Source organism: Eptesicus fuscus, chromosome 5, assembly GCF_027574615.1.
Source record: "Eptesicus fuscus isolate TK198812 chromosome 5, DD_ASM_mEF_20220401, whole genome shotgun sequence".
NCBI classification, from domain to species: Eukaryota; Metazoa; Chordata; class Mammalia; order Chiroptera; family Vespertilionidae; genus Eptesicus; species Eptesicus fuscus.
Genome location: NC_072477.1, coordinates 74,430,963 through 74,458,865, shown reverse-complemented (window position 1 = coordinate 74,458,865; position 27,903 = coordinate 74,430,963). Strand labels below are relative to the sequence as shown.

The 27,903-nt window shown below is 46.2% G+C and overlaps 3 protein-coding genes across 3 annotated transcripts in view; 2 read left to right on the top strand and 1 right to left on the bottom strand.

Moving 5' to 3' along the window:
• Positions 1–14,967, top strand: part of TEP1 (telomerase associated protein 1) — a 42,843-nt gene extending 27,876 nt beyond the window's left edge. Inside the window, exons 28-55 of the mRNA XM_054716399.1 lie at positions 398–490; positions 797–929; positions 1,085–1,235; positions 1,446–1,579; positions 1,779–1,867; positions 2,130–2,244; positions 2,672–2,912; positions 3,111–3,234; positions 4,114–4,238; positions 4,348–4,447; positions 4,651–4,806; positions 4,948–5,160; positions 5,396–5,549; positions 5,644–5,856; positions 6,446–6,606; positions 6,801–6,914; positions 8,214–8,321; positions 8,685–8,817; positions 8,920–8,996; positions 9,101–9,233; positions 9,369–9,505; positions 9,658–9,782; positions 10,894–11,040; positions 11,191–11,287; positions 13,842–13,947; positions 14,054–14,259; positions 14,378–14,482; positions 14,705–14,967. Coding sequence (XP_054572374.1) covers positions 398–490; positions 797–929; positions 1,085–1,235; positions 1,446–1,579; positions 1,779–1,867; positions 2,130–2,244; positions 2,672–2,912; positions 3,111–3,234; positions 4,114–4,238; positions 4,348–4,447; positions 4,651–4,806; positions 4,948–5,160; positions 5,396–5,549; positions 5,644–5,856; positions 6,446–6,606; positions 6,801–6,914; positions 8,214–8,321; positions 8,685–8,817; positions 8,920–8,996; positions 9,101–9,233; positions 9,369–9,505; positions 9,658–9,782; positions 10,894–11,040; positions 11,191–11,287; positions 13,842–13,947; positions 14,054–14,259; positions 14,378–14,482; positions 14,705–14,827 — 3,813 coding nt within the window. The 3' untranslated portion in view covers positions 14,828–14,967. The remainder of the gene's footprint in view (positions 1–397; positions 491–796; positions 930–1,084; positions 1,236–1,445; positions 1,580–1,778; positions 1,868–2,129; positions 2,245–2,671; positions 2,913–3,110; positions 3,235–4,113; positions 4,239–4,347; positions 4,448–4,650; positions 4,807–4,947; positions 5,161–5,395; positions 5,550–5,643; positions 5,857–6,445; positions 6,607–6,800; positions 6,915–8,213; positions 8,322–8,684; positions 8,818–8,919; positions 8,997–9,100; positions 9,234–9,368; positions 9,506–9,657; positions 9,783–10,893; positions 11,041–11,190; positions 11,288–13,841; positions 13,948–14,053; positions 14,260–14,377; positions 14,483–14,704) is intronic.
• A 2,118-nt stretch (positions 14,968–17,085) lies between these two features.
• PARP2 (poly(ADP-ribose) polymerase 2) lies at positions 17,086–27,879 on the bottom strand. The gene is made up of 16 exons (XM_008160497.3): positions 27,739–27,879; positions 26,218–26,358; positions 25,622–25,692; positions 24,804–24,854; positions 22,822–22,918; positions 22,311–22,386; positions 21,607–21,709; positions 20,707–20,869; positions 20,308–20,446; positions 19,429–19,492; positions 19,214–19,348; positions 18,811–18,938; positions 18,557–18,656; positions 17,817–17,915; positions 17,473–17,597; positions 17,086–17,354 (listed from the first exon to the last, which is right to left on the bottom strand). Exons 1-16 carry the CDS (start codon positions 27,788–27,790, stop codon positions 17,195–17,197), a joined length of 1,704 nt encoding a protein of 567 aa, XP_008158719.2. The 5' UTR covers positions 27,791–27,879; the 3' UTR covers positions 17,086–17,194.
• LOC103303510 (40S ribosomal protein S20-like) lies at positions 26,666–27,047 on the top strand. Its single transcript, XM_008160508.3, is given in 3 exon segments — positions 26,666–26,876; positions 26,879–26,896; positions 26,899–27,047. Coding segments are annotated over 3 exon segments (378 nt in total).
• Positions 27,880–27,903: the final 24 nt, after the last annotated feature.

Below are 27,903 nucleotides of genomic sequence, written 5' to 3'. Positions count from 1 at the left end.
GTGCTGAGGCGGCCAGCTGCCCCACACAGACCAGCTGCTTCTTCATTTTCTCAGGAACCCGTGTAAGGGGAAGTTGTTAATAAGATAACTCATTCCTCAGCCTTCTCCCTGGCGAATGGCCTCTCCAGGCCCATCGGCGAGGGGAGGAGTGAAGCTGTGGTTACTGGGTGGGGTAGACAGGGGATTCCCAGAAAAGGGCTTGGCTTGGGCAGAGCAGCATAGGGAAGGGATGACTGTGCCCGAGGTGATGCCGTCCGTGGATCTTTCCACGGCTGGGGATTCTCAGAGGAGGGGCTGCTTTGCAGTGGGCTTAGTGCTGGACTGGAGAGCAGGGGGCGGAGGGCTGGCTGTGGGCAGGCTCTCTGGTACCCATGTTGAGTCTTCTGAGTCTCACCAGATGCGGCTGCTGCTGGTGAAGCGGGGGTCAGCCCTGCCTCTCTACCTGCGCTTGGTCACCGATCACCTGAGGCTCTTCACCCTCTATGAGCAGGTTGGTTGAGGATGTAACCCCCATTGCTCATCTTCTAAGTCCTAATCCCACCTCCCTGTCTCCATTCAGCTTCTTTCCTTCCCATCCCTCGCCTTTGCCCAGCCTCATCTTTTGCCATCTTTGCTCAACCCCAACCCTGCTTTTTCTTTTTTTTTATCACCTTTCCCCCAACCCTGCTTTTCTCTCACCTGTTTTTCTTTCCCTTTCATCCCTTCCCATGGTTTCTTCTGCTGCCCCCTCCCCTTCCTACATCCAAAGCTGCCACTCCTCTCCCCCCACCGACTGGCCTGTCTCTTCCTCTCCCAGGTGTCTGAGAGACTTCGGACCCTGCCGGCCACTGTCCCCCTGCTGCTGCAGTATATTCTGGGCACCCTGGAGAAAGAGCATGACCCTCACATACTTTGCCAAGCCTTGGCCACGCTTGGGGTCACACGTAGCGGTCAGTGTTTGGGGTGGATCGGGAGGCTGAGGGCTCAGAGGTTGGATGACCTTGGTTGAACTGGGGTCTTCTCAAGCAGGGCAAGGAAGGACTAGGTATCCCGGGGATGGGGACACTGTGGTTTGGTGGGGGCCTCAGAGAGCTTGCCTTTTCAGGTCTCACTGTGGCCCAGCTGCACGGAGTGCTGAGTGCATGGAAGGTTCTTCCCAGAGGGACCAAGACTTGGGAAGAAGCGGTGGCTGCTGGGAACAGTGGGGACCCCTACCCTATGGGGCCATTTGCCTACCTCGTCCAGAGTCTGCGCAGGTACAGGTGTACCCAGCTGACCTCCTGTGTCTTCCTGTCAGAAGGGCCCCATGTGGTCTCTTCTTCACCCTACCCTTCCTCTGCATAGCCACTGACACCTGTCTCCCAGGTTAACTTCCCACTATTTGAGGTGGGAATGGGAGTTCACAGCTGTGCCAGGATGCTCACTGACAGGCCTCCCTCTCTTCTCCTTCCTTCTCTCCCACACAGTTTGCTAGGGGAGGGCCCCCTGGAGCGGCCTGGTGCCCGGCTCTGCCTCCCTGCCGGGCCCCTGAGGACAGCAGCTAAAGGTCGATATGGGAAGAGGCTGGAGCTGGAGAGCACAGCACACGTCCTCATAGCAGGTAACTACGGCTCACATTAGCCCGGGGCACTGAGTGTGGGGCCTTGGCCCCAAGGCTAGGACCACGCACTGCCGCTCCCTTTGGGCTGGCCTCCTTCCCAGCACCTCGGTGGGTGGATGGCCTGCTGTAGCCTGAAGGATGCGATCTCTGGAGATGCGCCAGGGCTGAATCATCCCAGTGTCCTTCCTCTGACCTCCAGCTCAGCTCTGGAAGACCTGCGACCCTGATGCCTCAGGCACCTTCCGCACTTGCCCCCCTGAGGCTCTGGGAGACCTGCCTTACCACCTGGTTAGTCCCCACATCCCACAGGCGCCTTCTCCCAAGCACCTACTTTAACAGTTCTGAGACCCCTCTCTCCTTTGACCACCCCTATCACCACTGCCATTACCCCTTCAAACTCCCTCTACTTTTCTCCTTTTGTTTTTCCTGCCCACCTCTTTCGGGTCGTTGGTCCCAGATCCCAAGTCTAAGTCCCAGCTGCTCAGGCAGGTCCAAGACCCCCCTCGCCAGCCCCTAAAACAGCCCTACGAATCCACTCTGGTCCCCTCAGCTCCAGAGCGGGAACCGCGGCCTTCTCGCAAAGTTCCTCACCAATCTCCATGTGATGGCTGCACACCTGGAACTGGGTCTGCTCCCTCGGCTGCTGGAAGCCCATGCCCTCTACGGTGAGATGGGTCACCAGTGGCTTCTTCTTTGAGATATGGGGCTCCTGGGTGTGTTCCTGGGGGGCCTGCTCAGAGGGAGGTGTCATGGAAAGAACAGTCCAATTTCCATTCCAAGTGGGAAATGCCAAGAGGATGAGCAAGTGAGTCTCGAGAGACCTTTTGCCTAGATCTCTTAGATGAGAGGTTCTCAAACTTTACTTAGCGGGTCTACAGTTACCTGGGAAACGTGTTCAAAATGAAGAGCTCTGGGCCCACAGATTCTGGTTGCCGAGGTCTGGAGTGGGGCCCAGAGATTTGTACTTTTAACAGATGTTCCTGATGTGGGGCCAGAGGGCCACACTCTGAGACTTACCATTTCAGATACAGGTATTGGTGCTGGGGTCCATGGGGGTCCAGGCTGGCTCCCCAATCTGCATCTCTTCCATAGCTTCCTCAGTTCCTGAAGAGGACCAACAGCTTCCTGCGGCTGACATCGCTGCATTTCACACCTTCCTGAAGCAGCAGGCTCCAGTCCTCAGTCAGTACCCGCTGCTCCTGCCTCAGCAGGCAGCCAACCAGCCTCTGGACTCGCCTGTTTGCCGCCAGGCCCCTCAGCTCTCCCAGCGATGGCACCTCCAGCGCATGCTAAAGTGGCTTAATAAACCCCACACCATGGGGGGCCAGCAAAGGTAAGAAACTTAACCCCAGGCTCTGGAAGCCCCCCAGAGAGCCATCTGCAGCCTTTCCGAAATGGGACAACGAAGGAGAGATCAGCCAGAGTCACCGTGGGCGAGAGGAACCCGGGCACAGAAATGCAGAAATGAATTCCTGTCTGCTTCCTTCCCCTCATTCCTCATTTCCTCCCTTTCTTCCTGCTCTTTCTCTAGCTCCAGCCTGTCCCTGGCAGTTTCCTCATCCCCCACAGCGGTGGCCTTCTCCCCCAGTGGGCAAAGAGCCGCCGTGGGCACTGCCAGTGGGACAGTTTACCTGTTGGACCTGAGAACCTGGCAGGTAGGACACGCACGGTGGGGCAGTTTACCTTCAGAGACGCCTCACAAACTGCCCTGAGACCCTAACAGGCCAAGCCCACCTGCTGCCACCCTGTTTGACTTAGCAACTTTACTTCCCTCACAGCAGATCAAAAGGGCTTGGGCAAAAACCAGTCACATGGCAAATATTTGCCATATACCTTCCGTTCAAGGCACTGTTATAAGCATTGCAAGGAACACAGGGCCTAGGACATTGTCTTTGCCTGCCTAGTGGTTACTTTGGTTGAAAGATGAGACATAGCACGTAAAGAGGAACCAAAACATAGCCGTGTCTCATAGATCAGAGCTAAGTTGTACAGTGGCCATAGGATATTAGACAGAGAAGAGCAGGCCTTCCGGGTTGGCTGAGGAGGAGCCTGAGCAAAGATATGGGGAAGAAGGTCTCCTATGGATTTCGGGAACAGTTGCAACAGAGGGCGCTTAAAGGCTGGAGAGGTGGGTCTCTCATCTTTCTGCCCATATCACACCTCCCATATGTCTGCATACAGTCACCCATTCCCTACCCAGACACATCAAAGTGTTCTCTGATTAGGGATATGTATGGAATTTGGAGTGGGGAACAAGGTGTGACCCCACTTGGATTACCAGGCTCTAGCTGGACCTGAGCTTGGCCTAGGTCTGGAGTGGGGCCCAAAGCTTTGTACTTTAAGCAGGTATTCCAGATGTGGGGCCAGAGAGCCACATGTGGAGGCTTATGTAGAGAATGTAGAGAGCCAGGGATGCCAGCCCTTCTTGCCATGACATCCTTTTTGCTTGGGGCTTGGATTGGCTGGACATGGTGGGAGGGAGAGGGGGGGTTCGAGGGAGTGTTCTGAGCGCGCTTCCCCGCTCACTCTCACAGGAGGAGAAGTCTCTGGTAAGCGGCTGTGATGGGATCTCCTCTTGTTCGTTCCTCTCGGACAATTCCCTCTTTCTTACTGCCTTTGACGGGCTCCTGGAGCTCTGGGACCTGCAGCACGGTTGTCGGTAAGGGCTCTCCCATGTCTCGGAGTGGGGGCCTTCCCTGTGGGTGGGAAGCCCAGGGGAAGCCTGTAGCCAGATGGCCCCGGGGCCTGACTCTGTCTCCCTGGGGTAGGGTGCTGCAGACCAAGGCTCACCAGTACCAAATCACCAGCTGTTGCCTGAGCCCAGACCGCCGGCTGCTGGCCACTGTGTGCCTAGGGGGGTGCCTAAAGGTAAAGCCTGGGCTCTGTGGCAGTCAGAGTTGCCCTAAGTGCTGCTTCAGCCTGGGAGGTTGCTCTGTCATATGGCAGGGGCTGCTGACGGCTTGGCCTGGGGAGGCCTTTCCTGCTGAGGGTGGGGACTGGACAGGGTGGTCCCTGGAGCTGAGGGACTGAGGGGCTCACGCCTCTGTCTTCCTCCCTTCTCTCTCCTCCAGCTGTGGGACACAGTCCATGGGCAGCTGGCCTCCCAGCACACCTCTCCCAAGCCCGTGAATTGTGTTGCTTTTCACCCAGAGGGGCAGGTGATAGCCATAGGCAGCTGGGCTGGCAGCTGCAGCTTCTTCCAGGTGGACGGACTCAGAGTCACCAAGGTGAGAAGGTCCAGTGTGGCCCTGGGGGAGGAACACAGAGGTGGGCGTGGAAGGCGGGGAATGATGGACGTCCACATTTTGTGTCACTTCGGGCTGTGTTGAGAGCAGCCCTGACATTTCTGTTTCTACCTCCCCGGGTAGGAACTGGGAGCTCCAGGAGCCTCTGTCTGCACCTTGGCCTTCAATGTGCCTGGGCGGGTTGTGGCCGTGGGCCGGCTGGACAGGATGGTGGAGCTGTGGGCCTGGCAGGAGGGGGCGCGGCTGGCTGCCTTCCCTGCCCACCATGGCTTTGTGGCTGCTGCCCTTTTCCTGCGTGCTGGGTGCCAGTTACTGACAGCCGGAGAGGATGGCAAGGTCAGGTGTCAGAGGGCTGGGGGTGGGCTCCAGGGAAGGAGTGGCAAAGGCAGGGAATGTTTGTTGAGGGTGGGCCTTTGTTGAGGGGACTGTGGCTGGTGTGAGCTTCAGGGAGAAGGTGTGGGTGTGCGTACAGGCAGCTCTCAGAAGACTGTTTGGAAGGAGGACTTTAACAGGGTGGCTATAACTCTGGGGTGGAAGTGGGGTATCTTTAAGCCCTTTTATCGGCCCTCAGGTTCAGGTGTGGTCCGGGTCTCTGGGTCGGCCCCGTGGGTGCCTGGGTTCCCTTTCTCTCTCTCCGGCCCTCTCCGTGGCTCTCAGCCCAGATGGTCATCAGGTGGCTGTTGGATACCGAGCCGATGGCATCAGGATCTACAAAGTATCTTCAGGTACAAAGGGAGAAAGGATGGGGTGTTTGAGCCTTTGGAATGAGACCCCCTCCTTTCCAAGTGTCTTCCTCTCTTGTTTTCTCTCATTCTCTAGGTTCTCAGGGGGCTCAGTGTCAAGCACTAGATGTGGCAGTGACGGCACTGGCCTGGCTAAGCCCTGAGGTGTTGGTGAGTGGTGCAGAAGATGGATCCCTGCAGGGCTGGGCCCTCCAGGAGAGCTCCTTTCAGTCCCTCTGGCTCATGTCCAGACACCAGAAACCTGTGCTGGGCCTGGCCTCCTCCCAGGAACTCTTGGCTTCTGCCTCAGGTACTGCTGGGCAGTGGGCAGGGTTGTGAATCACTGAAAACACACACACACACATTTTTTTTTTTTTTTTACAACTTTAAAGTCCTTTTAAATGCATTTATCTTGCACAATTGGTCTAGACTGTTTTTCTTGTTCTTTCACCCTGATTCTGGGACCTCTTTGCAATTTCTATCATCCTTTGAGTTCCTGCCCAGTGGGGACTTTACTGTGTAAAGGGATGGGTTTCCCTCAGGAGGTGAGAGAAATGTGGAGGTGAAAATGCAGAGTGGCCTCAGTCCTCTCTCAGTAGAAGGCTTGGTCCCAGTGACACCGGACACTGGGAAGGGGCGGGTCTGGAGGTGCGGCAGGGAGCTAGAGAGAGACAGCTGCAGAGCCGGGGCTGGGAGAGCCTGGCATCTTATCCTGTGTACTCAAGTGATGGCTGACCCTTGTCCAGGGCCTCTGCATAGCCTGTGATCACTCCTCCCTCCCTTGGAGCTGTGCCCTCAGTCCTGGCCCTCAGTCCCCGTGATTGCCTTTGTCTTTGGCTCCCGGGCTAGTGTTGCTTCCTCTTCCAGGGACTCTTCCTCTCTCCCTCTTCTCATTGCAGAGGATTCCACAGTGCGGCTATGGCCACGGCAGTTGCTGACACTGCCACAAAAGGCAGAACACTTACCCTGTGCCACCGAACTGTGGGGACATACGGGCCCCGTAAACTGCTGTTGCTTCAGCACTGATGGGTGCCGCCTGGCCACCGGGGGCCGGGATCGGGTGAGCCCCTCTCCCTCCACCCCCGGTTCCTGAACAGCCCAATTTCTGTTGCTTCCTCCGGTTTTTTGCTTGATCTGCCCTCATTCCTTCATTAATACGTTTGCTCTCTCCTTGAAACTTCTTGTCTGTAATGGTCCTAGTGTTCCTCCCTCCCTCCCGTGGTCCTGACTCTTCATCTTTTGGGACCTCTCCAGAGTCTCCTCTGCTGGGATGTGAGGACACCCACAGCCCCTGTTCTGATTCACTCTTTTTCTGCCTGTCACCGTGACTGGGTCACTGGCTGCGCCTGGACCAAAGACAACCTACTGGTGAGTGAGGAGTAGAAGGGTGTAAAGCTCAGCAGGGTTCCTGGGGGAGGACAACACTCCCCATCTGATCCTTTCCTGACACCTGTTTAGAATAGTAATAGCTAACACCGGGGGCTCAGTGGTTGAGCGCAGACCTATGAACCAGGAGGTCATGGTTCCATTTCCAGTCAGGGCACATGCCTGGGTTGCGGGTTCAATCCCCAGAGTGGGGTCGTGTAGGAGGCTGCCAATCAATGATCCTGTCATCATTGATGTTTATATTTCTCTCCCTCTTCTTTCCTCTCTGAAATCAATAAAATATATATTTGAAGAAGTAGTTGCCGAAACCGGTTTGGCTCAGTGGATAGAGCGTTGGCCTGCGGACTCAAGGGTCCCGGGTTCGATTCCGGTCAAGGGCATGTACCTTGGTTGCGGGCACATCCCCAGTGGGGGGTGTGCAAGAGGCGGCTGATCGATGTTTCTCTCTCATCGATGTTTCTGGCTCTCTATCCCTCTCTCTTCCTCTCTGTAAAAAATCAATAAAATATATAAAAAAAAAAAAAAAAAAAAGAAGTAGTAATAGCTAACATTTATTGAGCAGTGAGTATGTGCCATGCATTGGATTAAGCTCTCTGCACATCTTGTCTCATTTAATCTTTACAACGCCCTGTAAAGTAGATACTGCTATCATCTGTTTTACAGAGAAGAACATTGAGTTCAGATAGATTAGAGGACATTTCCAAGGCCGTGGAAGTGATAAAGCTGAACCAGTAAACTTTCTGATAAGAAAGCTCATGCTCTTGACAAGAACACAAAACTGTCTCCCAATAGTTTATGATGCCCCATCCCTGCAGTAAAGGAGAGTCCCCATGTTCTCAAAAAAGAGATGAGAAAGGCGAGAGTAACATGAATAGACTTGTCATAATTTGTCCTCCTGCCTTCTAGGCAGCCACACCTTTCCTTGGCATTGCAGACTTTTCACCTTTGTCTAGATTTGTTGACTGCCAGTATGTTAATACCAAGGACAATAGCTACTATGTATTCATTGCTCATTGTGTACCTGGCAGCTGTGCTAAATCCTTCTCTATAGATGCATCAGCTCCACAGCAACCAAGGCAGATAGGTGAGTTGTCATTATCCTGATTGGATAAAAACCTAAGGCTCAGAGAGATGAACTTGCCCCAGGTCACAAAGTAATGAATGGTGGAGCTACGATTTGAACCCAGGATAGCCATGCTCTCGGTCACAAGGTGTACTGCCCTCCATTATATATATTCAAAAATGCTGGAGGGATGCTCTCCCTCTCCTCTGACTCTGCAGATCTCCTGCTCCAGTGATGGCTCTGTGGGGCTGTGGGACCCAGAGTTGGGACAGCAGCTTGGTCAGTTCCTGGGTCATCAGAGTGCTGTCAGCGCCGTAGTGGCCGTGGTGAGAAGGCAATACAGAGTTTCCTGGGGTCTCTGGGAAGGCCAAGGGTGCTTTGGGAGACTAGATGCATTGGGTATCTAACCCCAAAGGCAAAGGGGTATAAAGAATGAGGCGTTTGGGCCTGGATTAGAGCAGGATTAGGGTGTTGAGGCTGAGAGTTGGTGTGACGGGAGGGCAAGCATGAAAACATAGCATCTTAAATTTATGACCTTGTGGGAGGTTTGCAGCCCTGAACCCCCCAGCTTTAGGTCCCCAGTTCTCCTCACTCATTCAAATCTTCTAAGCCCCTAGTGCTCAGCCCACAGCTCTGTGGTGGGGTTGGACTTCCCATGTCTTGCTTAGTGTGACTCTGCTCTGGGGCAGGAGGAGCACGTGGTGTCCGTGGGCCGGGATGGAACCTTGAAAGTGTGGGACCATCAGGGAGTGGAGCTCACCAGCATCCCTGCTCACTCAGGACCCATCAGCCATTGTGCAGCTGCTCTGGAGCCCCACGCAGGTGATGAGATGTCAGCCACCTTCCCTCCCCTGCTGCCTCTTCCCTTCTCCCCCGTGTCTCCTCTTTTTCTCTTCTTCTCACTCATTCTCCGTGTCTTATCAGCTTGCCAGCCTGGGTCAGAGCTTCTGGTGGTGACTGTTGGACTGGATGGGCTCACACGGTTGTGGCATCCGCTCTTGGTGAGTTTCCTGAAAGGATAGGTGGGGGAGGTGGAGGAGGTATAGCGGGATAACCTTCTGTGTGTCCCATCCCCTTTTGTGCCATCTCCATCCTTTCTTCCTAGGTGTTCCAAACACATACCCTACTGGGACACAGTGGCCCAATCAATGCAGCAGCTGTTTCAGAGGCCTCAGGCCTCCTGCTGACCTCCTCGGAGGATGGTTCCATACGGCTCTGGCAGGTACCGAAGGAAGCAGGTGAGTGAGGAGAGAGGCAAGGTATGAAAGAGGGTTGTGTAACTGGGACCAAGAAGGTCAAGGGTAGCCCGATATCTCCTTTTGTATCCCAGCAGAGGTCCAGCTCCTAATGAATCCCACTGCTCTCTTCTCCAGATGAGGCAAATATACCTAGGAGTCCTGCAGCCATCACAGCTGTGGCCTGGGCCCCAGATGGTTCTATGGCAGTGTTTGGGAATCAAGCTGGAGAATTAACCTTATGGCAAGAAGCTAAGGCGGTGGCCACAGTACAGGTGAGCTGGGCACTCTGAGTTCATTGTCTATGTGAATTCTGCCCCTGCTATGTGTTTAATGGCCTGGGTTGGAGGTTGCATAGGTGCCTGGGAGAGGAAAGAGGGTGAATCCTGGCTTCTCAGAAATACTGAAATGAAGTTGTGCACACCAGGCTCCTGGCCGCATCAGTGCTCTAATCTGGTACTCGGCAAACACCTTGGTCGTTGTCAGTGCTGATGAAAAAGTCAGCGAGTGGCAAGTGGAACTGCAGAGGGATTCAACACCCAGAAATTTCAGGTGAAACAAAGCAGCCGGGTTAATGTGGTAGGAACGGTAGTCTCCTTACGCCCAGGATTTTACTCAAATCACTGCACCTCTGCTTTTGAACTAGGTCAATAGGATGCTAGTTGTTAGGCAGAAAAAAGTCCCTAGAAAACGGTTTTCTGCTCCCAGTCATCTCAATTTAAATAATAATTAGCCTACTTTATGCTACGCTCTGGGTCAGGTAGTATGAACTTAACTGTTAATTAAGAGAGCTCACAGTAGACGAGTGTGCATATAAGTAAACTGCCAACAGTATTCAGAGTGATTAGTGCTACAATAAATATATTAAAATATCTGGGAATATAAATACATTTATAGATATTTATATATGTCCTGGGGCTGCAGAATTGGAGAAATTTACATTTTACGTAAGAGTTGCTATTTGAGGTTGGCCTTAAAGGATGAGTAGGAGTTTTCTGGACCAGTAAGGGAAGGGAATGGAGTTGTAGGAAGAGGAAGTAGCATTAACAAGTGGCACGGAGGCATGAGAGTGCATGGTGTGTTCTGAGTATGCACAGCCAAGTCTTTGTGTTCTTGGTGGGAGGTTCGGGGTAGGATTTTAGATTGAGGAGATAAACAGGCCGGGCTATAGAGGTGGTAAGAATTTTGAACTAAGTCAATAGGATGCTAGTTGTTAGGCAGAAAAAAGTCCCTATCTGGATAATTATCTGGATTTTAGAAAGATAACTTGGGTGGCAGTAAGGAGGATGGATAGTAGTAGAGAGATGCTAAAGGTAGGGAGACCACTGTTATAGCAGTTGCTATAGTCCGGGAAGACATAATGTGGGTCCTGACCAGGGACAGTGGGGGTGAGAAGGAGAGATCCAGATTTAGGCATGTGCTACAAGTAGGATCCACAGAGCTTACTGATCATTTGGAGGTCAGGAGGGAAGGAAAAGGCAAGAATATTAGAGATTCCTAGTTTGAGCAAGTAAGGGGATGATGATGAATACTGATATAATAAAAATGAGGAATAGAATTTGTAGGGAAGAGAATATATTTTGTTTTCTACTTCTCTGAGGAGCCTCAGAGAAGTGGACTGAAGTAGGCTCTTTCTCTTCCCATGTGCCTTTTTGAGCTACAGTCTCCGCCTAAACCGAGTTCTGCAGGAGGACTTAGGGTTCCTGACAGGTGTGGGCCTGGCCCCTGATGGCCACTCCCTCATCTTGGCTACGGCGGATTTGCAGTTATTGCACTTGAAGCCAGGGGATGATGCTCCCTCTGAAATCTGGTAAGATCCAAAATGTAGTTTCCTCTCAGGCTGGAGAAAGAGGGAAAAGGGGTTGGTGGTTACCCTGAGGTTGGGTGTGACTGAGAACAAGCACTGGGGTCTTACAGTCAGGTGTTCCTGGGCTCAGCCTCTTTCTTCCTTGTACACCAGGCACGACTACACAGAACAGCCTATGATGTTGTCCACCCACCAGGACTATGGTGTGTTTGCCCTGAAGCCAACGGCCCCTGGAATTCTTTCTGTCTTAGTAAGTCCTGTTTGGGTGTGTGTGAAAATAAAGATTTGTCCAGAATCAATCTTTTAAAACCTTGGGGCATGATGGAGGATAAGAGAAAAGGAAAGGTGGTTGGTTCCAAATCTCCTTCTTTTCCTTCAACTGGAGCAGCTATACTTAAACACACTGTATATTGACTTTCCCTCTAAGATTTATTTTTTTTTTTCAATTTTTTTATGAAGGTATTATATGTGTACATATCTTACCATTGCCACCCCCCACCCCACTCCCATATATGCCCTCACCCCCCAGAGTTTTGCATCCATTGGTTATGCTTATATGCATGCATACAAGTCCTTTGATTGATCTCTTATCTCCCCCACCTCTCCCTAACTTTCCCCCTGTAATTTGACAGTCTGTTTGATGCTTTACTGTCTCTGTATCTGTCTTTTTGTTCAAGTTTATAATGTTCTTTATTATCCATAAATGAGTGAGATCATGTGGTATTTTTCTTTCATTGACTGGCTTATTTCACTTAACATAATGTTCTCCAATTCCATCCAGGTTGCTGCAAATGATAATTCCTTCTTTTTTATGGCAGCATAGTATTCCATTGTGTAGATGTACCACAGTTTTCTGATCCAGTCATCTGCTGACAGGCACCTAGGCTGTTTCCAAATCTTAGCTATGGTGAATTGTGCTGCTATGAACATAGGGGTGCATATATCCTTTCTGATTGGTGTTTCTAGTTTCTTCGGATATATTCCCAGGAGTGGGATTACTGGGTCAAATGGGAGTTCCATTTTCAGTTTTTTGAGGAAACTCCATACTGTTCTCCACAGTGGCTGCACCAGTCTGCATTCCCAACAGCAGTGCACGAGGGTTCCTTTTTCTCCGCATCCTCGCCAACACTTGTCGTTTGTTGATTTGTTGATGATAGCCATTCTGACAGGTGTAAGATGGTACCGCATTGTTGTTTTGATTTGCATCTCTTGGATAATTAGTGACATTGAGCATGTTTTCATGTGTCTCTTGGCCTTCCTTCCCCTCTAAGATTTCATTGATACAAAAAAAAATTCTAGTGTTTAAGAAAATCATAGGAAACCATAAATCTAGGTGTTTTCTTAATTGCATTTGTTGTCTCTTACAACTATATTAGTGTCTGGAATGATGCAGACATTTCTCATAGATATTATTTTGAATGAAAGAAGCCAGACACAAAAGAGTATGGATTACATGATTTCACTTAAATGAAGCTTAAGAACAAGCAAAATTGCCCTAACCAGTTTGGCTTAGTGAATAGAGCGTCAGCCTGCGGACTGAAAGGTCCCAGGTGTGATTCCAGTCAAGGGCATGTACCTTGGTTGTGGGCACATCCCCAGTAGGGGGTGTGCAGGAGGCAGCTGATCGATGTTTCTCTCTAATCAATGTTTCTAGCTCTCTATCCCTCTCCCTTCCTCTCTGTAAAAAATCAATAAAACATATTTTAAAAAGAACAAGCAAAATTAATTTATAGCGACAGAAGTCAGAATATTGTTAGCTCTCAGGGTAGAGGTCTCTGGTATTGACTGGGAAGAGGCATGAAGGCAGCTTTCCAACGTGATGGAAATGTTCTATGTCTTGATCTGGGCAATGATTGCATGGATGTGCAAAAATTCATTGAGATGCACAGTTAAGATTTGTGCATTTTACTATATCTGGGTTACAGTTTTTTTTTAAATTTCTTTATTAATTAAGGTGTCACATATTTGTCCTCATCCCCCCATTCCCATCCCACCTCCCTCCCCACGCATGCCCCAACCCCCTGTTGAACTTAACCATTGGATAGGCTCATATGCATGCACACAAGTCCTTTGGTTGAACTCTCCCCCTCCTCCCACCCTCCCCTATCCTCCCTCTGAGGCCCGATAGTCCGATCGATGCCTCCTTGTTCCTGGTTCTATTCTTGTTCCTCAGTCTATGTTGTTCATCATTTCCCCTAGATGAGCGAGATCATATGTCACTAGATATATACTTATAAGAACTGAATGTGAGACGAGCAATAATGGTTATGCTGACAGGCAAATGAATCAGTCTGTAGTGAGTTTCTTTCTGGACCAACAGTTCTTTGGAGACCCAATTTCAATGTCCACCAGTTCCTTATGTGTACATGTCAGCACTGACCCCTCAGCTCTGGATGGTGGACAAATGGTGGTAACGGAGGTCCGACTCCCTCTGGTTTGGTCTCGGCCGGACCCAGGAGCTGGGTTACAGTTTAAAAAAAATCCTGACCAGCCCTAGCTGGTTTGACTCAGTGGATAGAGCATTGGCCTGGGGACTGAAGGGTCCCAGGTTTGATTCCAGCCAAAGGCACATGCCTGGGTTGTGGGCTTGATCCCCAGTAGGGGGCGTGCAGGAGACAGCCAGTCAATGATTCTCTCTCATCATTGATGTTTCTATCTCTCTCTCCCTCTTTCTTCCTCTCTGAAATAAATTTTTTAAAAAAAATAAAAAATCCTGACCAGTCCAGAAGAGAAAAAGGTTGCTTTCGTCTGGGCCGGGGTAAGTGACACAAGTAGGCTAAACAAAATGACCTGTCCTTTCACAGAGGCAAAAGGAGTCTGGAGAGTTTGAAGAGTGCCTGGACTTTGTTCTGAACTTAGAGAATCCCAGTGGGACCCTAATATCAGTAACTCAGGCCAAACCTGAATCTGGTGAGTGGCGAGGGGAGGACCCAAGGAATCTAGAGGTGGCCTAGGGGAGGATGGTGGACCCTTCAAAGACTGAGACCTGCCTCTAACGCTGCCCTTGGAATGGCAGAGTCCTCATATTTGTGTGCCAGCTCCGATGGGATGCTGTGGAACCTAGCCAAATGCACCTTTGAAGGAGAATGGACCACAGGTAACATCTGGCAGAAAACAGTACAAATGCCTGAAACCCAAACTTCAGAAACAGATTCATCTGTGAATAGTTACATGGGGTACTGGTCAACAATCCCACGTCTAAAGACACGGCAGCGTAAAAAGGTGAGTTTGAGGGAAGGATTACAAATACAGGGGATGAGGCTCTAGGTCTGATCCTGATGCTTTCTCGACTAAGGAGGGCCCACGAGAACTCACTATACATTTCCCCTTCCTCTCTAAGATTCACTCAGGCTCTGTCACAGCCCTCCATGTGCTGCCTGAGTTGCTGGTGACAGCTTCGAAGGACAGAGATGTTAAGCTGTGGGAGAGACCCAGCATGCAACTGGTAAGTGTGTGTATGTGCAAGGAGGGGTGAAAGGATGTCACAAGGAAGCAAACTTGGGATAAGAAAGTTCAAAAGATCAAAATTCTATTTTCTTCTGCCCTTCTTGCAATATGGGGCTAACCTGTTCTAAATAAAAAGCACTAATGTGAGAGAAGAACAATGTAGTATAAGGAGGCCGTAGGCTTGTAGTTCTCATCTCCCTCTCTTTTGTTCTCATTGTAGCTGGGCCTGTTCCGGTGCGAAGGGGCAGTGAGCTGCCTGGAACCTTGGCTGGGGCCTGACTCTACCCTGCAGCTCGCAGTGGGAGACACACAGGGCAATGTATACTTTCTGTCCTGGGAATGAAGATGCATTACTCAGGGCAGAGGTACCATTTGTGCTAGAGGTCCAAGCCTGAAGACACCGGTGGAAACTTTCTTGATAAAATTATAAAAATAAAGTATCAAGAAATTTCAAGTGCAGTCCTGCCTGAGTTCTCATGTGGATTTGGACCAACTGGGAAGAAAATGGATGTTATAATGTTTCTTTTCTGATTTAAGATGAATTTTTACTAGAACTGCAAGAAAGTGAACCAGATCTTTAGTAGATATTCTTTGAAACTAGGCTTTAAAATTCTTGTGTCATTTGCTGGGCTGGGGAGACCAAGATACCACTCCTGCCTGGAGGAGGAATGAAAGTGATGTTGGCCAGCACTGAACTGGAGACCTCTCACTTGGTCAAGAAAAAACAAGGGAAGGAAGAGTAAGTTGATTGAGCCCCTAGTAAGGGCCTTTAGAAAGAACTGGGATAGAAGTGGGAAAACACTAGGTTCATCTTAGAGAAACAGTCCCATGTACTCAGAACTAACTGCCCAGATGAGCACTGAAAGCAGACGGATTCTTCTGGCTTTCACAGCCTCTGCTGGAACAGTAGCAGCCACGTGGCTCGCAAGCATAAATCAGTACAATCATCTGCATTCTTTATTTTTAAATTATAATATATTTTTTATTGATTTCAGAGAGGAAGGGAGAGGGAGGGAGAGATAGAAACATCAATGATGAGAGAGAATCATTGATTGGCCACCTCCTGCATGCCCCACACTGGGGATCGAACCCACAACCTGGGCATGTGCCCTGACCAGGAATCGAACTGTGACCTCCTGGTTCATAGGTTGACATTCAACCACTGAGCCACACCGGCCGGGATCATCTGCATTCTTGGAAGAGATCACAAAAGTGTATCTTTTTCAAATTCAAGTTCACAAAGGTTAAAATGAGTTGAAAGGGGTAGTCTTTTACTTACGGACTTACCAGAGACTGTGTGATCCTCTTAAAAGTTCTAGAACCTTCTTATTTTCCTGTAATTCTGTCCTATGGAAGAAGTTATCTGTTCTTTCTATGGGTGAAACCAGGGTTAAGGGTCTTCTGTGTCCAAGAATTCAAGTACTTGTATGTGATAAGCCATTATGGTTCTTTCAGAGAAATACAACTGCACTCTAGGCTAGAAATGAGATTTGGGGACTTGAGTGGGATATTTAGTTTTTATTTCACCAATTCCAGATTTTACATGGAGAAATCACCTGAGGGACTTTACCTTACTTCTCCCCATGCCTCGTGGTCTCCCTCACCCAGAGGATAAAGACATAAGGAACACCCTGTAGACATTTTTCAATTCTCTTGGTTATATACCTAGGAGTGGAATTGGTATGTCATGCGGTAACTGAGGCACTGCCAAACTATCCTTCAAAGCAGCTACACCATTTTACATTCTCATGTAATATATGAGGGTTCCAATTCATCCACACCTTCACCAACTTGTTATTGTTATTAGTCTTTATTATTATAGCCCTCTAGTGGGTGTCAAGTGGTATCTCATTGTGGTTTTGATTTGCATTTCCCTAATATCCGATGATGTTGAACATCTTTTCACATGCTTATTGGAATTTGTATTTCTTCTTTGGGGAAATGTCCATTCAAATCCTTGGTTTTATTTGGATTATTTGTCTTTATCTTTGAATTGTAAGAATTGTTTCTATATTCTGGACATCTGTTGAGTCCTAAAACACAAAGTGGTGGGAGACCTGGTATGCAGTTGATAAACAGGGAAAAGGCAAGTGAGAAGATCTGATTGGGAAAAAAGGACCAATTCAGCCTTTGCTGCCTCTATTCTTCTTGTAATAATAACCAACAAATTCCAGTTTGCAGAAAAATTGAATTAAATGGCAAAAAGTAATAGCTTCAATTAGTATTCCTCAATGCACAGTAGCTATTCTGCTGTGTAAGAACAGGATCCCACAGGGATATAATAGGGAATATAGTCAATAATATCATAGTAATTTTGTTTCAGATGGTTACTAGATTTATTATGGTGATCACTTCATAAGGTATATAAACGTTGACTAACCATGTTGTACATCTGAAACTCATATAATGTTGTATGTATGTCAGCTATACTTAAATAAAAAATTTAAAAAAGAAAAAGAAAAAAACAACCCCCATCATCCTGAGTAACCTGCAGCTAGCTAGCTGTGAGATACCAAGAATTATACTTTCTGTCCTGGAAATGAAGACACACTAACATCAGAAGAAATATGTGCTTGTAGAAGTAAAGCCCAAAGAAGCCAGTGACAGATTTGTACTATTTTTATTCCATAAAATAAGAAAAGGTTCAAAAGTACAACATTGTTTATTTCCTTGCTTGCAGATATCTTCTCTGGTTTATTTAATATTAATGTTACCACAGCTGCAGGAAATTAAATTTAACCTTTAGAAGGTATCGCATGCGGACCTGGTTGGAGTTATAGACAATAAATTCATTGTAGTTGAGGGTATAACCATCTGGATTCAGAATTCCTGTGTCATGTGCTGGTCCTAAGGGCACTGTACTCCCGTTCCTGCCAAATAGAGGAAAGCGTGTCAACATTTGCCTCTGGTTCAGAAGTTGAAACAGAGAAAGTAGAGCCCTATCCAGCCAAAAGGAGTTTTCTGGTCCTCCAAGCTCCGAGTACTTACAGGGTGACGAAGCTCGCAGGACTGGGAGCCATCTTGCCCAGTCCTTTGGTGCTGTGTTTGCCTTGAAGTAATCCTTCTGCTTCCGGGTTGGCCTCCAGTAGCTCATTACACTGACCTAGAGCTACCTACAAAGCGAAAGATCTTTGAACGCCCACCTCCTACCAAGGATTGGATGGCTCTGAAGCCAACAGAAAAGCCCACCAGTACTTTCTTCCCCTATAGCAGAGGAGTCGAATGCAGTGGAAATTGTACTTGGCTCCCCACTCAAGTTCTCCGGTGGTCAAATTTTTCTTTGGAAAAATAGGGATAATACACTAGAGATCATAGAGGTGTTCTTGCCCTACCTCCGATAGGAGCAGTAATCCAACATCCTTTAGGCGAGAGGCGAAGCAGTAATTGGCACTCTTGGAAGACATGTCAGCAAAGTAGATTCCTTTTCCAAACTGAAATATATAAATAAACGCCAACGTCAGCAGCTTAACGTAGGGTGTTAAAAGGGAGGCTCACATCACTAACCCTGCGTTTCTATAACCTTAAACACAATAGAGACCTTTTCCCATTTCCCCTCACAGTTATGTTCCAGAGAAGCTTAGCATGGGTGACTCTCTGCTTCTGGGGGGAAAGGATGGATATATTTAGGAATTAAAAAAAAGAGGGACAGAGTAAAAAGTGAGCTGGGCCCTGGCCTGTGTGGCTCAGTTGGAGTGTTGTCTCATACACCAAAAGGTGGCGGGTTCAATTCCCAGTCAGGGCACATATCCAGGTTGTGGGTTTGATCCCCAGTTGGGGCATGTGTGGGAGGCAACTGATCAATGTCTCTCTCTCCCTTCCTCTCTCTAAAATTAAAAAAAAAAAAAAAAGTGAGCTGGTTCAATGCTTGGAAAGGGCACCACTAATCATAATCTAGGGCAGTGGTCGGCAAACTCATTAGTCAACAGAGCGGCAAACCGCGGCTCGCGAGCCACACGTGGCTCACGAGCCGCAGTTTGCCGACCACTGATCTAGGGGGAAAAAGGACTAGGACTGAGAAAACTATTGTATCCTTTTACCTTGTGCCTCCTTCTAAGGTTCAGTTTCCACTCACCATGTAACCTGTGATGGGAGCCTCAGGTGGGGCAATCTGAAGCCCATGGCTCAGGATTCCTACCCAGTTACTCAGCCTGGAACCATGCCATAGCAGCATCCTAAGGAAAAGCCATTATTATTGTTGTCTCTCGTGCTCTCCTGCAAACATAGGCAAACATAAAGCCAACAGCTCTCTGTGCCATCCTTCCCTTAGTTCCATAACTGCACTTCAGGCAAGGGAATACCTTCCCAAACCCAAAGCTAAACTGAGACCTGTTATGAAGGTCCTCTTTGAAGGCTTCTTTCTCACCCTCCTTCTCTACTTCAAAAACATCCAGCAAGGTCATGGTATAGTCACTGTGTGTGGGAGCATGGGTAGATTGAAGGTACTGGGAAATTATCTGTGAAAAAAAATGAAAGAAATGGCCAATGTGGACTCTATAATAGACCAGACTCAGCTGAGAACTTCAGGGCCTCTGGTATAAATTGACAGACCTTTCTGCTCCCAAATGGTCTCACAGGGCAGAAAGAGAAAGAGCTCTACCTTCTCAAATTTCTAGCAAATAGAAATTCTGTCCTATACAAAAGTCTGCTCTTAACCAGACGTAGCCAGAAAACAGTGGGGTGGGGAAGGGTAGGTTTTAAAGGTATGAACATAAATTAACATTTTTCTTACTTTGAACTCATAACTTTGATGGTCTAAAGGGTGCAAGGCACAATGCAGTTTTTTATAGTGTTGGTCCAATGGATGCTCTGGGCTTTGCAGCTCGGTCTTTACCAGCTTAATGGCAATTTCAATGTCTCCCAAAGCCTGACAAGATGAGATTAGAATCAATATAGGAAGAACCTGGGATAAGAGATTTAATACTTGCCAATCCACACATCTCTCACCTCTAGTAGTTGTATTTTGTCTGACAGTTCTTTCTCTGTCCGGATTAATGGAGGAGTACGGAGTCTAAGGATAGAGATATAACCCATAATAAGTCTCTGATCTGTGGCACATGACTAAAAATAACAGACTAAAGATAGGCCATTTAGAAAAAAGATATAAAAAACTGGGGTTTTTCTCTTGAGGGAGGGAGAGAGAGAGAGAGAGAGAGAGAGAGAGAGAGAGAGAGAGAGAGATCCGTAAAGATATTTTAACTTCCAAATATAGAGAGATATGATGTATATACTCTGAGTAGGATAAAACATATAGATTTTGACATTTGAGACTAGAGTTGAAATTCTTCTTTACAGGATGCTTTTCTAAAAAAAAGATATTAAAAAAAAGAAAAGAAAAGAAAACAAAAGAAAAAGAAGATATATGGCTATCAATAAGGAATACTTTGGGTATAGTCCTGTCTAGAAGCAGTAGACCACTCAGGGTTATTTCTAGCTCACAGAGCTCAATAAAGCAATGGAAGGAATAAAATAAGCACAAGAATATAGAATCAACAAAGATAAAGGAATGTATATACCTAATATTTAAGTTCACAGACATGGTGTGTGGTTATAGTTGCCTTAAAGAACAGAAAATAGGGGGGTGATATGCCTGAAGGTGGATGGATAGTTACTTGTTGGTTGGATAGTTAAACTCATTCTCGCTTGAGTTGGTAACTTCCACTTGGTCAGAGAATATGGTTGTAATCAGGCCAGAAGAGTGCATTCCACACTTGTAAGCTGATTAGTTAGGCTATCTATAAATCATTTTGGCTCTGTATCTATTCAAGATGATCATGTCCTTAGAAATGAAAGACTTCCAAAGTGAAGTAACAGCACAGGCCTTACCCAAAGTCATGTGGGATCCTGGTGTAGAATTCATTGCATGCTTCCACGAGAGCTCGTCCTTGTTGGCCAGCCCGAATACAGTCCTCAATCTTCTTAAGAGACTGGTAACCTGCCTTGATTTGTGCCACTGTCAGCTTCCCTGCAGACCCAGCAAGAGATCAGACTCCACAACTAAAGTCCTATCCTGTAAACTACATTTATGCCCTGCCCAACACAGACTCTCACCTTTCAATTTTCAAAATAGACCCTCCTCCCTCCACACTGCCCCTCACCCCAAATCTCTCTTTTTTTTTCATTCATATCAGCAAGTTTTCAATCATGATAGTGATGAAAGAAAGATTCCATTAAAGGAACTAGGAAATATGAAGAGAGAATGTAGGATAGAACCTGAAGTCCTACCAAGTGGGGCTTTCTTGGTATCATATTTCATTTCTATCATCATCTCTTCCATGGCCTGGACATTACAGATCAACTTTATCAGCTCTTGTACACGAAGATCTAGCTGTGACTCTGGTTTCAAAGGGGATTTAAGAGATTCCTCCTTTTTTGTTTCCTCTTCATTCTACAGCCAAAATATAAACAATAAAAATCTAAAAGGATCTATTTTAAGCTCTCTGCAAGGACTGGCTGTACAATATTCCTGGCAGGTGAACATCTGCCTCTGTTTGAACACAGGCCCATACCATTATTACCTAGGTAGAGTACTCAATATGACTTCCACCTTCTAGTCCTATTCTGCCTCCCATAGGTAAACACTCAGAATAAGCCTCAAATAAACACAATATAATATAATCAGTATGTAAAGACACCTATTTTGTCTTTAATCTTCTCATCTTAAGACTAAGATTTCTCCAGGACAGCTTTCAACATCCTGGTTCCTGATTTATTAATTATTGTATTATTTTCCATGCAAATAACTGTAAACCTACTTTTGCTCCACCCTGTAAAACCAGAAGTGAATACAACTTTAAGTGTAGTTTTATCCATTTGACTTTTAATTACTCCTCTCTTGATTCGTAACATTAAACTTCTGGAAATAGGACCTAAGATTTTTTAGCAACTTAGTCAATAATAGAGACTAGAAAAAAGCACATTTATCCTCATTCTATAGTCCCTTGAAGATTACAAAGATGAGTGAAGGTAACCCATGAGGGAACTGTAATCTTTTCTTAGGTAGGAAATAGCAAGACTCAGGATACTTTGGCCCATTCTGATCTAGGACCTGATCTAAGTCATTCTGTTAGACTTCACCCTGGTTAAGAGGAAACAGTTTTCCCCCTAAACATGCAGTCAGTTTACCTGAGTATTGGTGGTATAGTCCATTTGTACCATATCATATTTTCCAGGCACCTTCTTAAACTTCTCACGATCCTCCCAATTGTTTTTTGTTTTGTCAAGGAATCTGTAGAGTCCAAGATGGTGAGAAAAATCTTACAAATAAGGGTCTAAACTTTATTTCCCACAACAGAGCTCTTTTACACATCAACTTTCCATAAATCTGGATTCTAAATTAAAGCCTTGAATAACAGTAAGGCTCTGGCTATAAAGGGAACAAAAAAATAAATAAAAAGGGAGAAAACGGACCTTTGGGCTTCCCAAAGCCTCCGGAACACCACACAAGCCATTGGAAGTTTAAGACAAAAAGATCCCTATCCAACCCCTTTCTCTGAAGGAAACGTTTCTAGAGACTCCAGAAAAGTTCTTCATCCATCCATAGGAAAAGTATTTTTTTAAACTCTAGCTGTATATTCTCATACCACTTTTCCCAAATTTCCTAAATTGTTGATCATGTGCTAAGTTATATTAGATCTTCTATTTTTAGTCAATTTCAAGGTTCCAGGTGATGTAATCACTAACTAAGGATGCAGTTTGGTGTTCTAGTCACAGCGTGTTATAGTGGAAAGACATTAACATTTAGGCCAAATCCCATTTATAAAATTCTTAAAGAAGATACATCCAAGAAGAAGAAGGGTATGTTTTTACACTCATTTCTTAGTACTCACTTCTTCTGGAAGATTTCCTTGGCCTTGTTGAGGTCCCCTGAACAAGCCACCAAGTTGTGCTGCCCCATTTTCCCAACTGCAAAGTAAATGCCACATAGAAGATGGGTAACCTGACCCAAGAAGAGTTCTCTAATAGCAACAAGCCAGTTCTCTAGGGTCTGGTTAACTTCTAACAAATGGACAGGAAAAAGTGAAAGGGCTTAGGGAATATGTCTTTTTTTTTTGGAAAAAATATCTTGTTGCTATTAGTTACCTCCTACTAACTGCCATAGTTCATGAGCAGCACTATGAGTTCTGTCTCTCAACAGGCTGCTCGCCGTTTTACCAATGAGAGCTTCCTACTGAAAATGCCTGCCACTGCCCAATTACCGGAAGCACAATCTGACTCTTAAGCCCCGCCCCAAGTTACAGAACCTCCCTCCCACCAATTTAAGCTTAGAGGATCCTTGGCCACTCACTAAGTTGCTTCTGGCTTTCTGAATGACAATTCAGAAAATGCCTAAGTCATTACCTCGGCCCCATCTCATCCAAACACTGAAGTTCCTCTGAGCATCATCTTCTAACAGCTGGATCAGATAGTACTTGTTGTTGTTGAACTGGAGATTGGTCTATGATGAGTGAGGCAAATAGAAACATAAAATAACAGGCTTGCAAATAGAAGAAGCATAAACCAATGACTCTTCCTTGGACAGAGGTGCCAGTAATTGCCATAAGGAAAAGAATAGCATGGGGCAAGGCAATCAGATTCCTGTAAGAGTGAAGATTTAAGGAAGGATTAGGTTCTACATTAAACTTTGAATTTCTAGGAATTAAAAATGGAGCCTGGAAGCTTCCTCAAACTTTCTACCCAATCTCAAATGTGTTTTCCAGCTCCCAATCTATTCTCAATAATTGTTTTTCAAATGAAGACAATTTTGATGCCTCAAAGGTCCTTAACTATTATGCTTATTTAGACAATTTACTGTTTAATAGCTTTAATTAAGGTTTGTTTCGTCAACTGCAGTGATTTGACAATGAGCTGAGAGCAGGACAATGTTAGGAAGGGGTAGAGGACAGGCAGAAACCACTGCCACATCAGTCCCTGGCATGACTTGGAGATGTTCAGAGAGACTGTGACTAGAATCTTAAAAGAGGTATACAATAAGTAACTTACTCAGAGTGGAGAGCGGGAGTAGTCCATGATAAGGAATAGTAGTTTGTGTGATAAGGTTGAGTCCTGGTTATCCAGGCACTCTTCTTTGTTAAGTGTCTGCGCCTTCCTACTTTATACCTATTCATACTGTCAAGTCATAGGATGTTAGAACAAAAAGGAGCCGTAAGATCTTTTCTATCTGCTCATATTTCATGTAAAAGAAGTAGTAACAAAGGACTACTAGGTAGCCGTTAAAATTATATATGATGGGTGTATAAGTTCAAATGTGAAGATACATAATTAGGATATATATTTTAACCAGGCAAATGTATTATCTATTCAAAACAACAAAAATAAACAAAGAGGAAAAGTTATTATTTAAACAAAGAGGAAAAGTTATTATTATTATTGAAAAGTTATTTTCTTATTATTTATTAATAAGAAAAAATTCATAAATTTAACATAAAAATGTAAACTTCAATAAGGGCAAAAGGTATACCAGAAAGAAAATCAAAAGGCAAATGACAAATTTGGAAAACATATTGGCAATTTATATTACAGACCACTGATTTTCAAATGATGTGTCCCCCCAAATTTTTAAAACATGCAATACTTGACTATTCAGTCAGGGGCACTGACTTCTTTTCCCTGTGATTGCCAAATAAAACTATGACAACAGCCAACACAATAGCTGTCCAATGTGAATGAATCAAATCAATACCTATTTCTTTTGTCAGGTGGACAAAAATACATTTTTTGGTGTGCCACTGAATTTTAGTAATTAGTTTATGTGCCAGGAGGTTAAAGAGGTTGAAAATTGCTGTTATAGTTGAAACACTATTCTCATATTACATAAAGTTCCTTGTAGCCAGTAAGAAAAAGACCATCAACCTGTCGGGAAATGTGCAAAATGATATGAATAGAGAGTTCATAGGTTCAATAAAAGACAAGAAATCTGCAAAAAAAATCTGCTTGCCCTAGCTGGTTTGGCTCAGTGGATAGAGCGTCGGCCTGTGGGCTGAAGGGTCCCAGGTTTGATTCTGGCCAAGGGCACATGCCGGGGTTGTGGGCTCGGTCCCCAGTGGGGGGCGTGCAGGAGACAGCCGGTCAATGATTCTCTCTCACCATTGATGTTTCTATTTCTCTCTCCCTCTCCCTTCTTCTCTGAATTCAATAAAAATATATATATTTTAAAAATCTGCTTCTTATTGAGGACTCTGCTATCAGGTAGACTTTATCATACTTTAAAGAGCATGTGCCTAACATAAGGGACTCCAGAATTAATGATCTGGGCATTGGAACACTGTCATCAATAACTGTCAAAAAGAAATTCCCATATATAGAATGGCTTCTCTCCTTACCTGATTTAACATGACATCATACACATCATTCCCTTCACAGTAGATATGGGCCTAGAGAGAAAAGAAGAAACTGACATTTGTAGTCTTGATGAGATCCTAAGTGAGGCATAAGGCACACGGCATAAGGCATAAAAGGTCATTCTCCAGCACTACCAACACCCATCTTCCAGGGAAAGAAATGCAAAAGTATCTTCTTTCACACATAAGCTGTCATTCCTATAATAAAAACCGGGGCGGCTCAGTGGTTGAGCATCGACCCATGAACCAAGAGGTCACTTATTCAATTCCCGGTCAGGGCACATGCCCGGGGTTGCATGCTCGATCCCCCGTAGATCCCTGGTAGAGGGTATGAAGGAGGCAGTTGATCGATGTTTCTCTCTCTCTATCCCTCTCCCTCCCCCTCTCTAAAATCAATAAAAACATACTTTAAAAACAAGCAAACATGGTGCCTTTCTATAGTTACATAAATACAATACAAATGATTCTCAGTTAAAGAAAACCTATACTCAGCAATTCATGCCATACCAAGGCATAGTTTCTCATTTTTCCCTTGATAATGATATAATTTTCTAACTGAAAAAGAGAATGATGTATGGAAAGCTGATGACAGCCCCATAAGTTAACCAGGTTGACTTATTAATAACCTGATTATTAATCCTTAACACCACCATTCCCATCATTTAGCCTTGCAGAAAATGAATCACTAGTAATATTTTAGTGAGGATTCGTGAAATCAATACTAGCAATGTTCCAGTGAGAATCCCAAAAACAACAGAACACTGCTCTCTGAGAAATCAATGGGTTGAGGAGTCTCTCACCTTCCCCACCTTCGGGGTGCACTCTGGGTCCACGGGAGCTTTGCCCTTTAACAGCAAGGTCTTCACAGACTCTGAGGAAAGACGGACATGTACTATGTCTACTTGTATGGGAATCAAACTGGTTAGAAAGAAAGTTTTCATAACTAACTTTGTCCTTCCCAAGGAATCCTGATCTGCCCAAGCCTCAATCTGTTTCAAATCATGAAACTGGCCCAGACCGGTTTGGCTCAGCGGATAGATTGTCGGCCTGCGGACGGAAGGGTCCCAGGTTCGATGCCAGTCAAGGGCATGTATCCTGGTTGTGGGCACATCCCCGGTGGGGGGTGTGCAGGAGGCAGCTCATCAATGTTTCTCTCTCATCGATGTTTCTAACTCTCTATCCCTCTCCCTTCTTCTATGTAAAAAATCAATAAAATGTATTTTTTTAAGAAAAAGATCATGAAACTGAAGGTTCTAAGAAATAGCAAACCCAAAAGATAGAAAGTTATTGTGCCTTGGAGAAATGAGAGTTCAAAGAACAGAATATCCTCCCCGTTTACCCCTTCCAGAGACCTCTTGCTGGCCCGTGTCCTCCCTGGCTACCACACTAGGCTGACCTTGCTTGTCTTCTGTTCTGTCCTTATCAGCCTTTCCTCCAGGCACAGGCTCTTTTTTCACCTCCTGCCTCTGGCATCTTCGGGCTTTCTTGGCAGGAGGAGAGTCTTCTGTATTGTCGGTTTCATTTGATGCTTTAGAAGCTAAGGGCAAGAATGGGCAGACAGAGAAGCAAAACAAAGAATGAGTGTACAGTGAATATAATCCTACTTTGAAAAAGCACCGCCTTTTTAAGGAAATGGTTTAGGATGGTTTCGTAAGGTTACAAAGAAATAATGACAACTGTTGATAACAGTCTGAGTAATCGCTTCCGAAATTGCTCTTCTGGCCAAATAAAAAAGTAAAATAAAAGGCTCTTTGCAGCTGCAGGAGAGCTCCGTCCTGCCCACCCCTGCTCCTTACTCACCACTATTCGCTCAAACAAGTCAGTCAGGAAACCCCACCACAGCCATGGCTTTTAAAGATTCCAGAAAGGCACCCGTGGAACCAGAGGCGGCTGTGCTTCACGGAATTAGAATTACTCTAACCAGCCCCAAGGTAAGGTCTTTGGAGAAGGTGTGTGCTGACTTGATCAGAAGCGCAAAGGAAAAGAATCTCAAAGTGAAAGGACAGTTGAGATGCCTACCAAAACTCTTGAGAATCACAAGAAAAATTCCGTGTGGGAGGGCGCTAAGATTTGGGATGGTTTCAGGTGAGGATCCCCAGGGGACTCATAGACTTGCACAGCCCTTCTGAGATTGTTGAGCAGATTACTGCCATCAGTAATGAGCCAGGAGTCAAGGTTGAGTCACAACTGCCGATGCTTAAATCAACCTTTTTAATAATTGACTAGCAGTTGTTAAAAAATAAAAATAAATAAAGTAAACGGGAGCCATGGGACTCTTGTGAGTTCATAGGCTGAGGCATGCGTCTCATGGCGTGCTTATCGGTTCTGTTTACTTGTTACCCCCAATACCTATCATTAAAATACCTGTGGTGGAATGAGATAGCGTTTAGTAAAGCGCTTTGGAGTCTGTGTGGAGCTGAGCCCAGCTGTGGAACCTTGCAGAAGTTATCTCATCAGTTGCCCCAAATGCAAAATCCACAGGATGACAATAATACCGAACCTGCTGGACGGGACTATGCATTTAAGAATATGTAACACAGAGAATAAAGATCTCATCAATTCTGAGACTTGCATCTTATCATGGATGACATATAAACCATGAATCATGTTTTAACCGGAAGCGTTTTTCCGTTCTTACTGTTACATAAAATAATAATGCATCTTACAATTAAATGTGTTTTGGTTGGATGACATTAGACAGATATCCAATAGAGCTGGCACTTTGTTAGGTCCACAATTCTATAATAAAAAAAAAGCTCTGAAAACCGAAATCCTGTAAGTTTATTACCAAAACTAGTTTGGCAGCCAAGTGCGGGAGAAGGGGCGATGAAAGGGGGAGGGGCTAGAGTAGGAGGCGCCGTTCGGTTCCCGACTTCCCGTCGCCCAGCATTCCGCCCCCCAACAATGATCTCCGAACCTGACGCCCGACTGCTGCCGCTAGTCCCCCTCAGCCGCCGCCGCGCCGCCATGGAGCCTGACTGTTGACGTCATCTGCCCTCTCCCAGGATTCGCTCGGCTGGAGTCAAAAGGCGGGAACACTCAGCGCGAGCGCGCGCGTCCAGGAGAGAAGTTGCCCACAGGG

Excerpts from the sequence above, each read along its gene's own strand:
- PARP2 (XM_008160497.3), bottom strand. The coding sequence starts at position 27,790 with ATGGCGGCGCGGCGGCGGCTGAGGGGGACTAGCGGCAGCAGTCGGGCG. Across the intron at positions 20,447-20,706 it reads TACCAAGAAAGCCCCACTTG|GGAAGCTGACAGTGGCACAA; the intron begins GTAGGACTTCAG and ends CTGGGTCTGCAG. Across the intron at positions 19,349-19,428 it reads ACAAAATACAACTACTAGAG|GCTTTGGGAGACATTGAAAT; the intron begins GTGAGAGATGTG and ends TCATCTTGTCAG.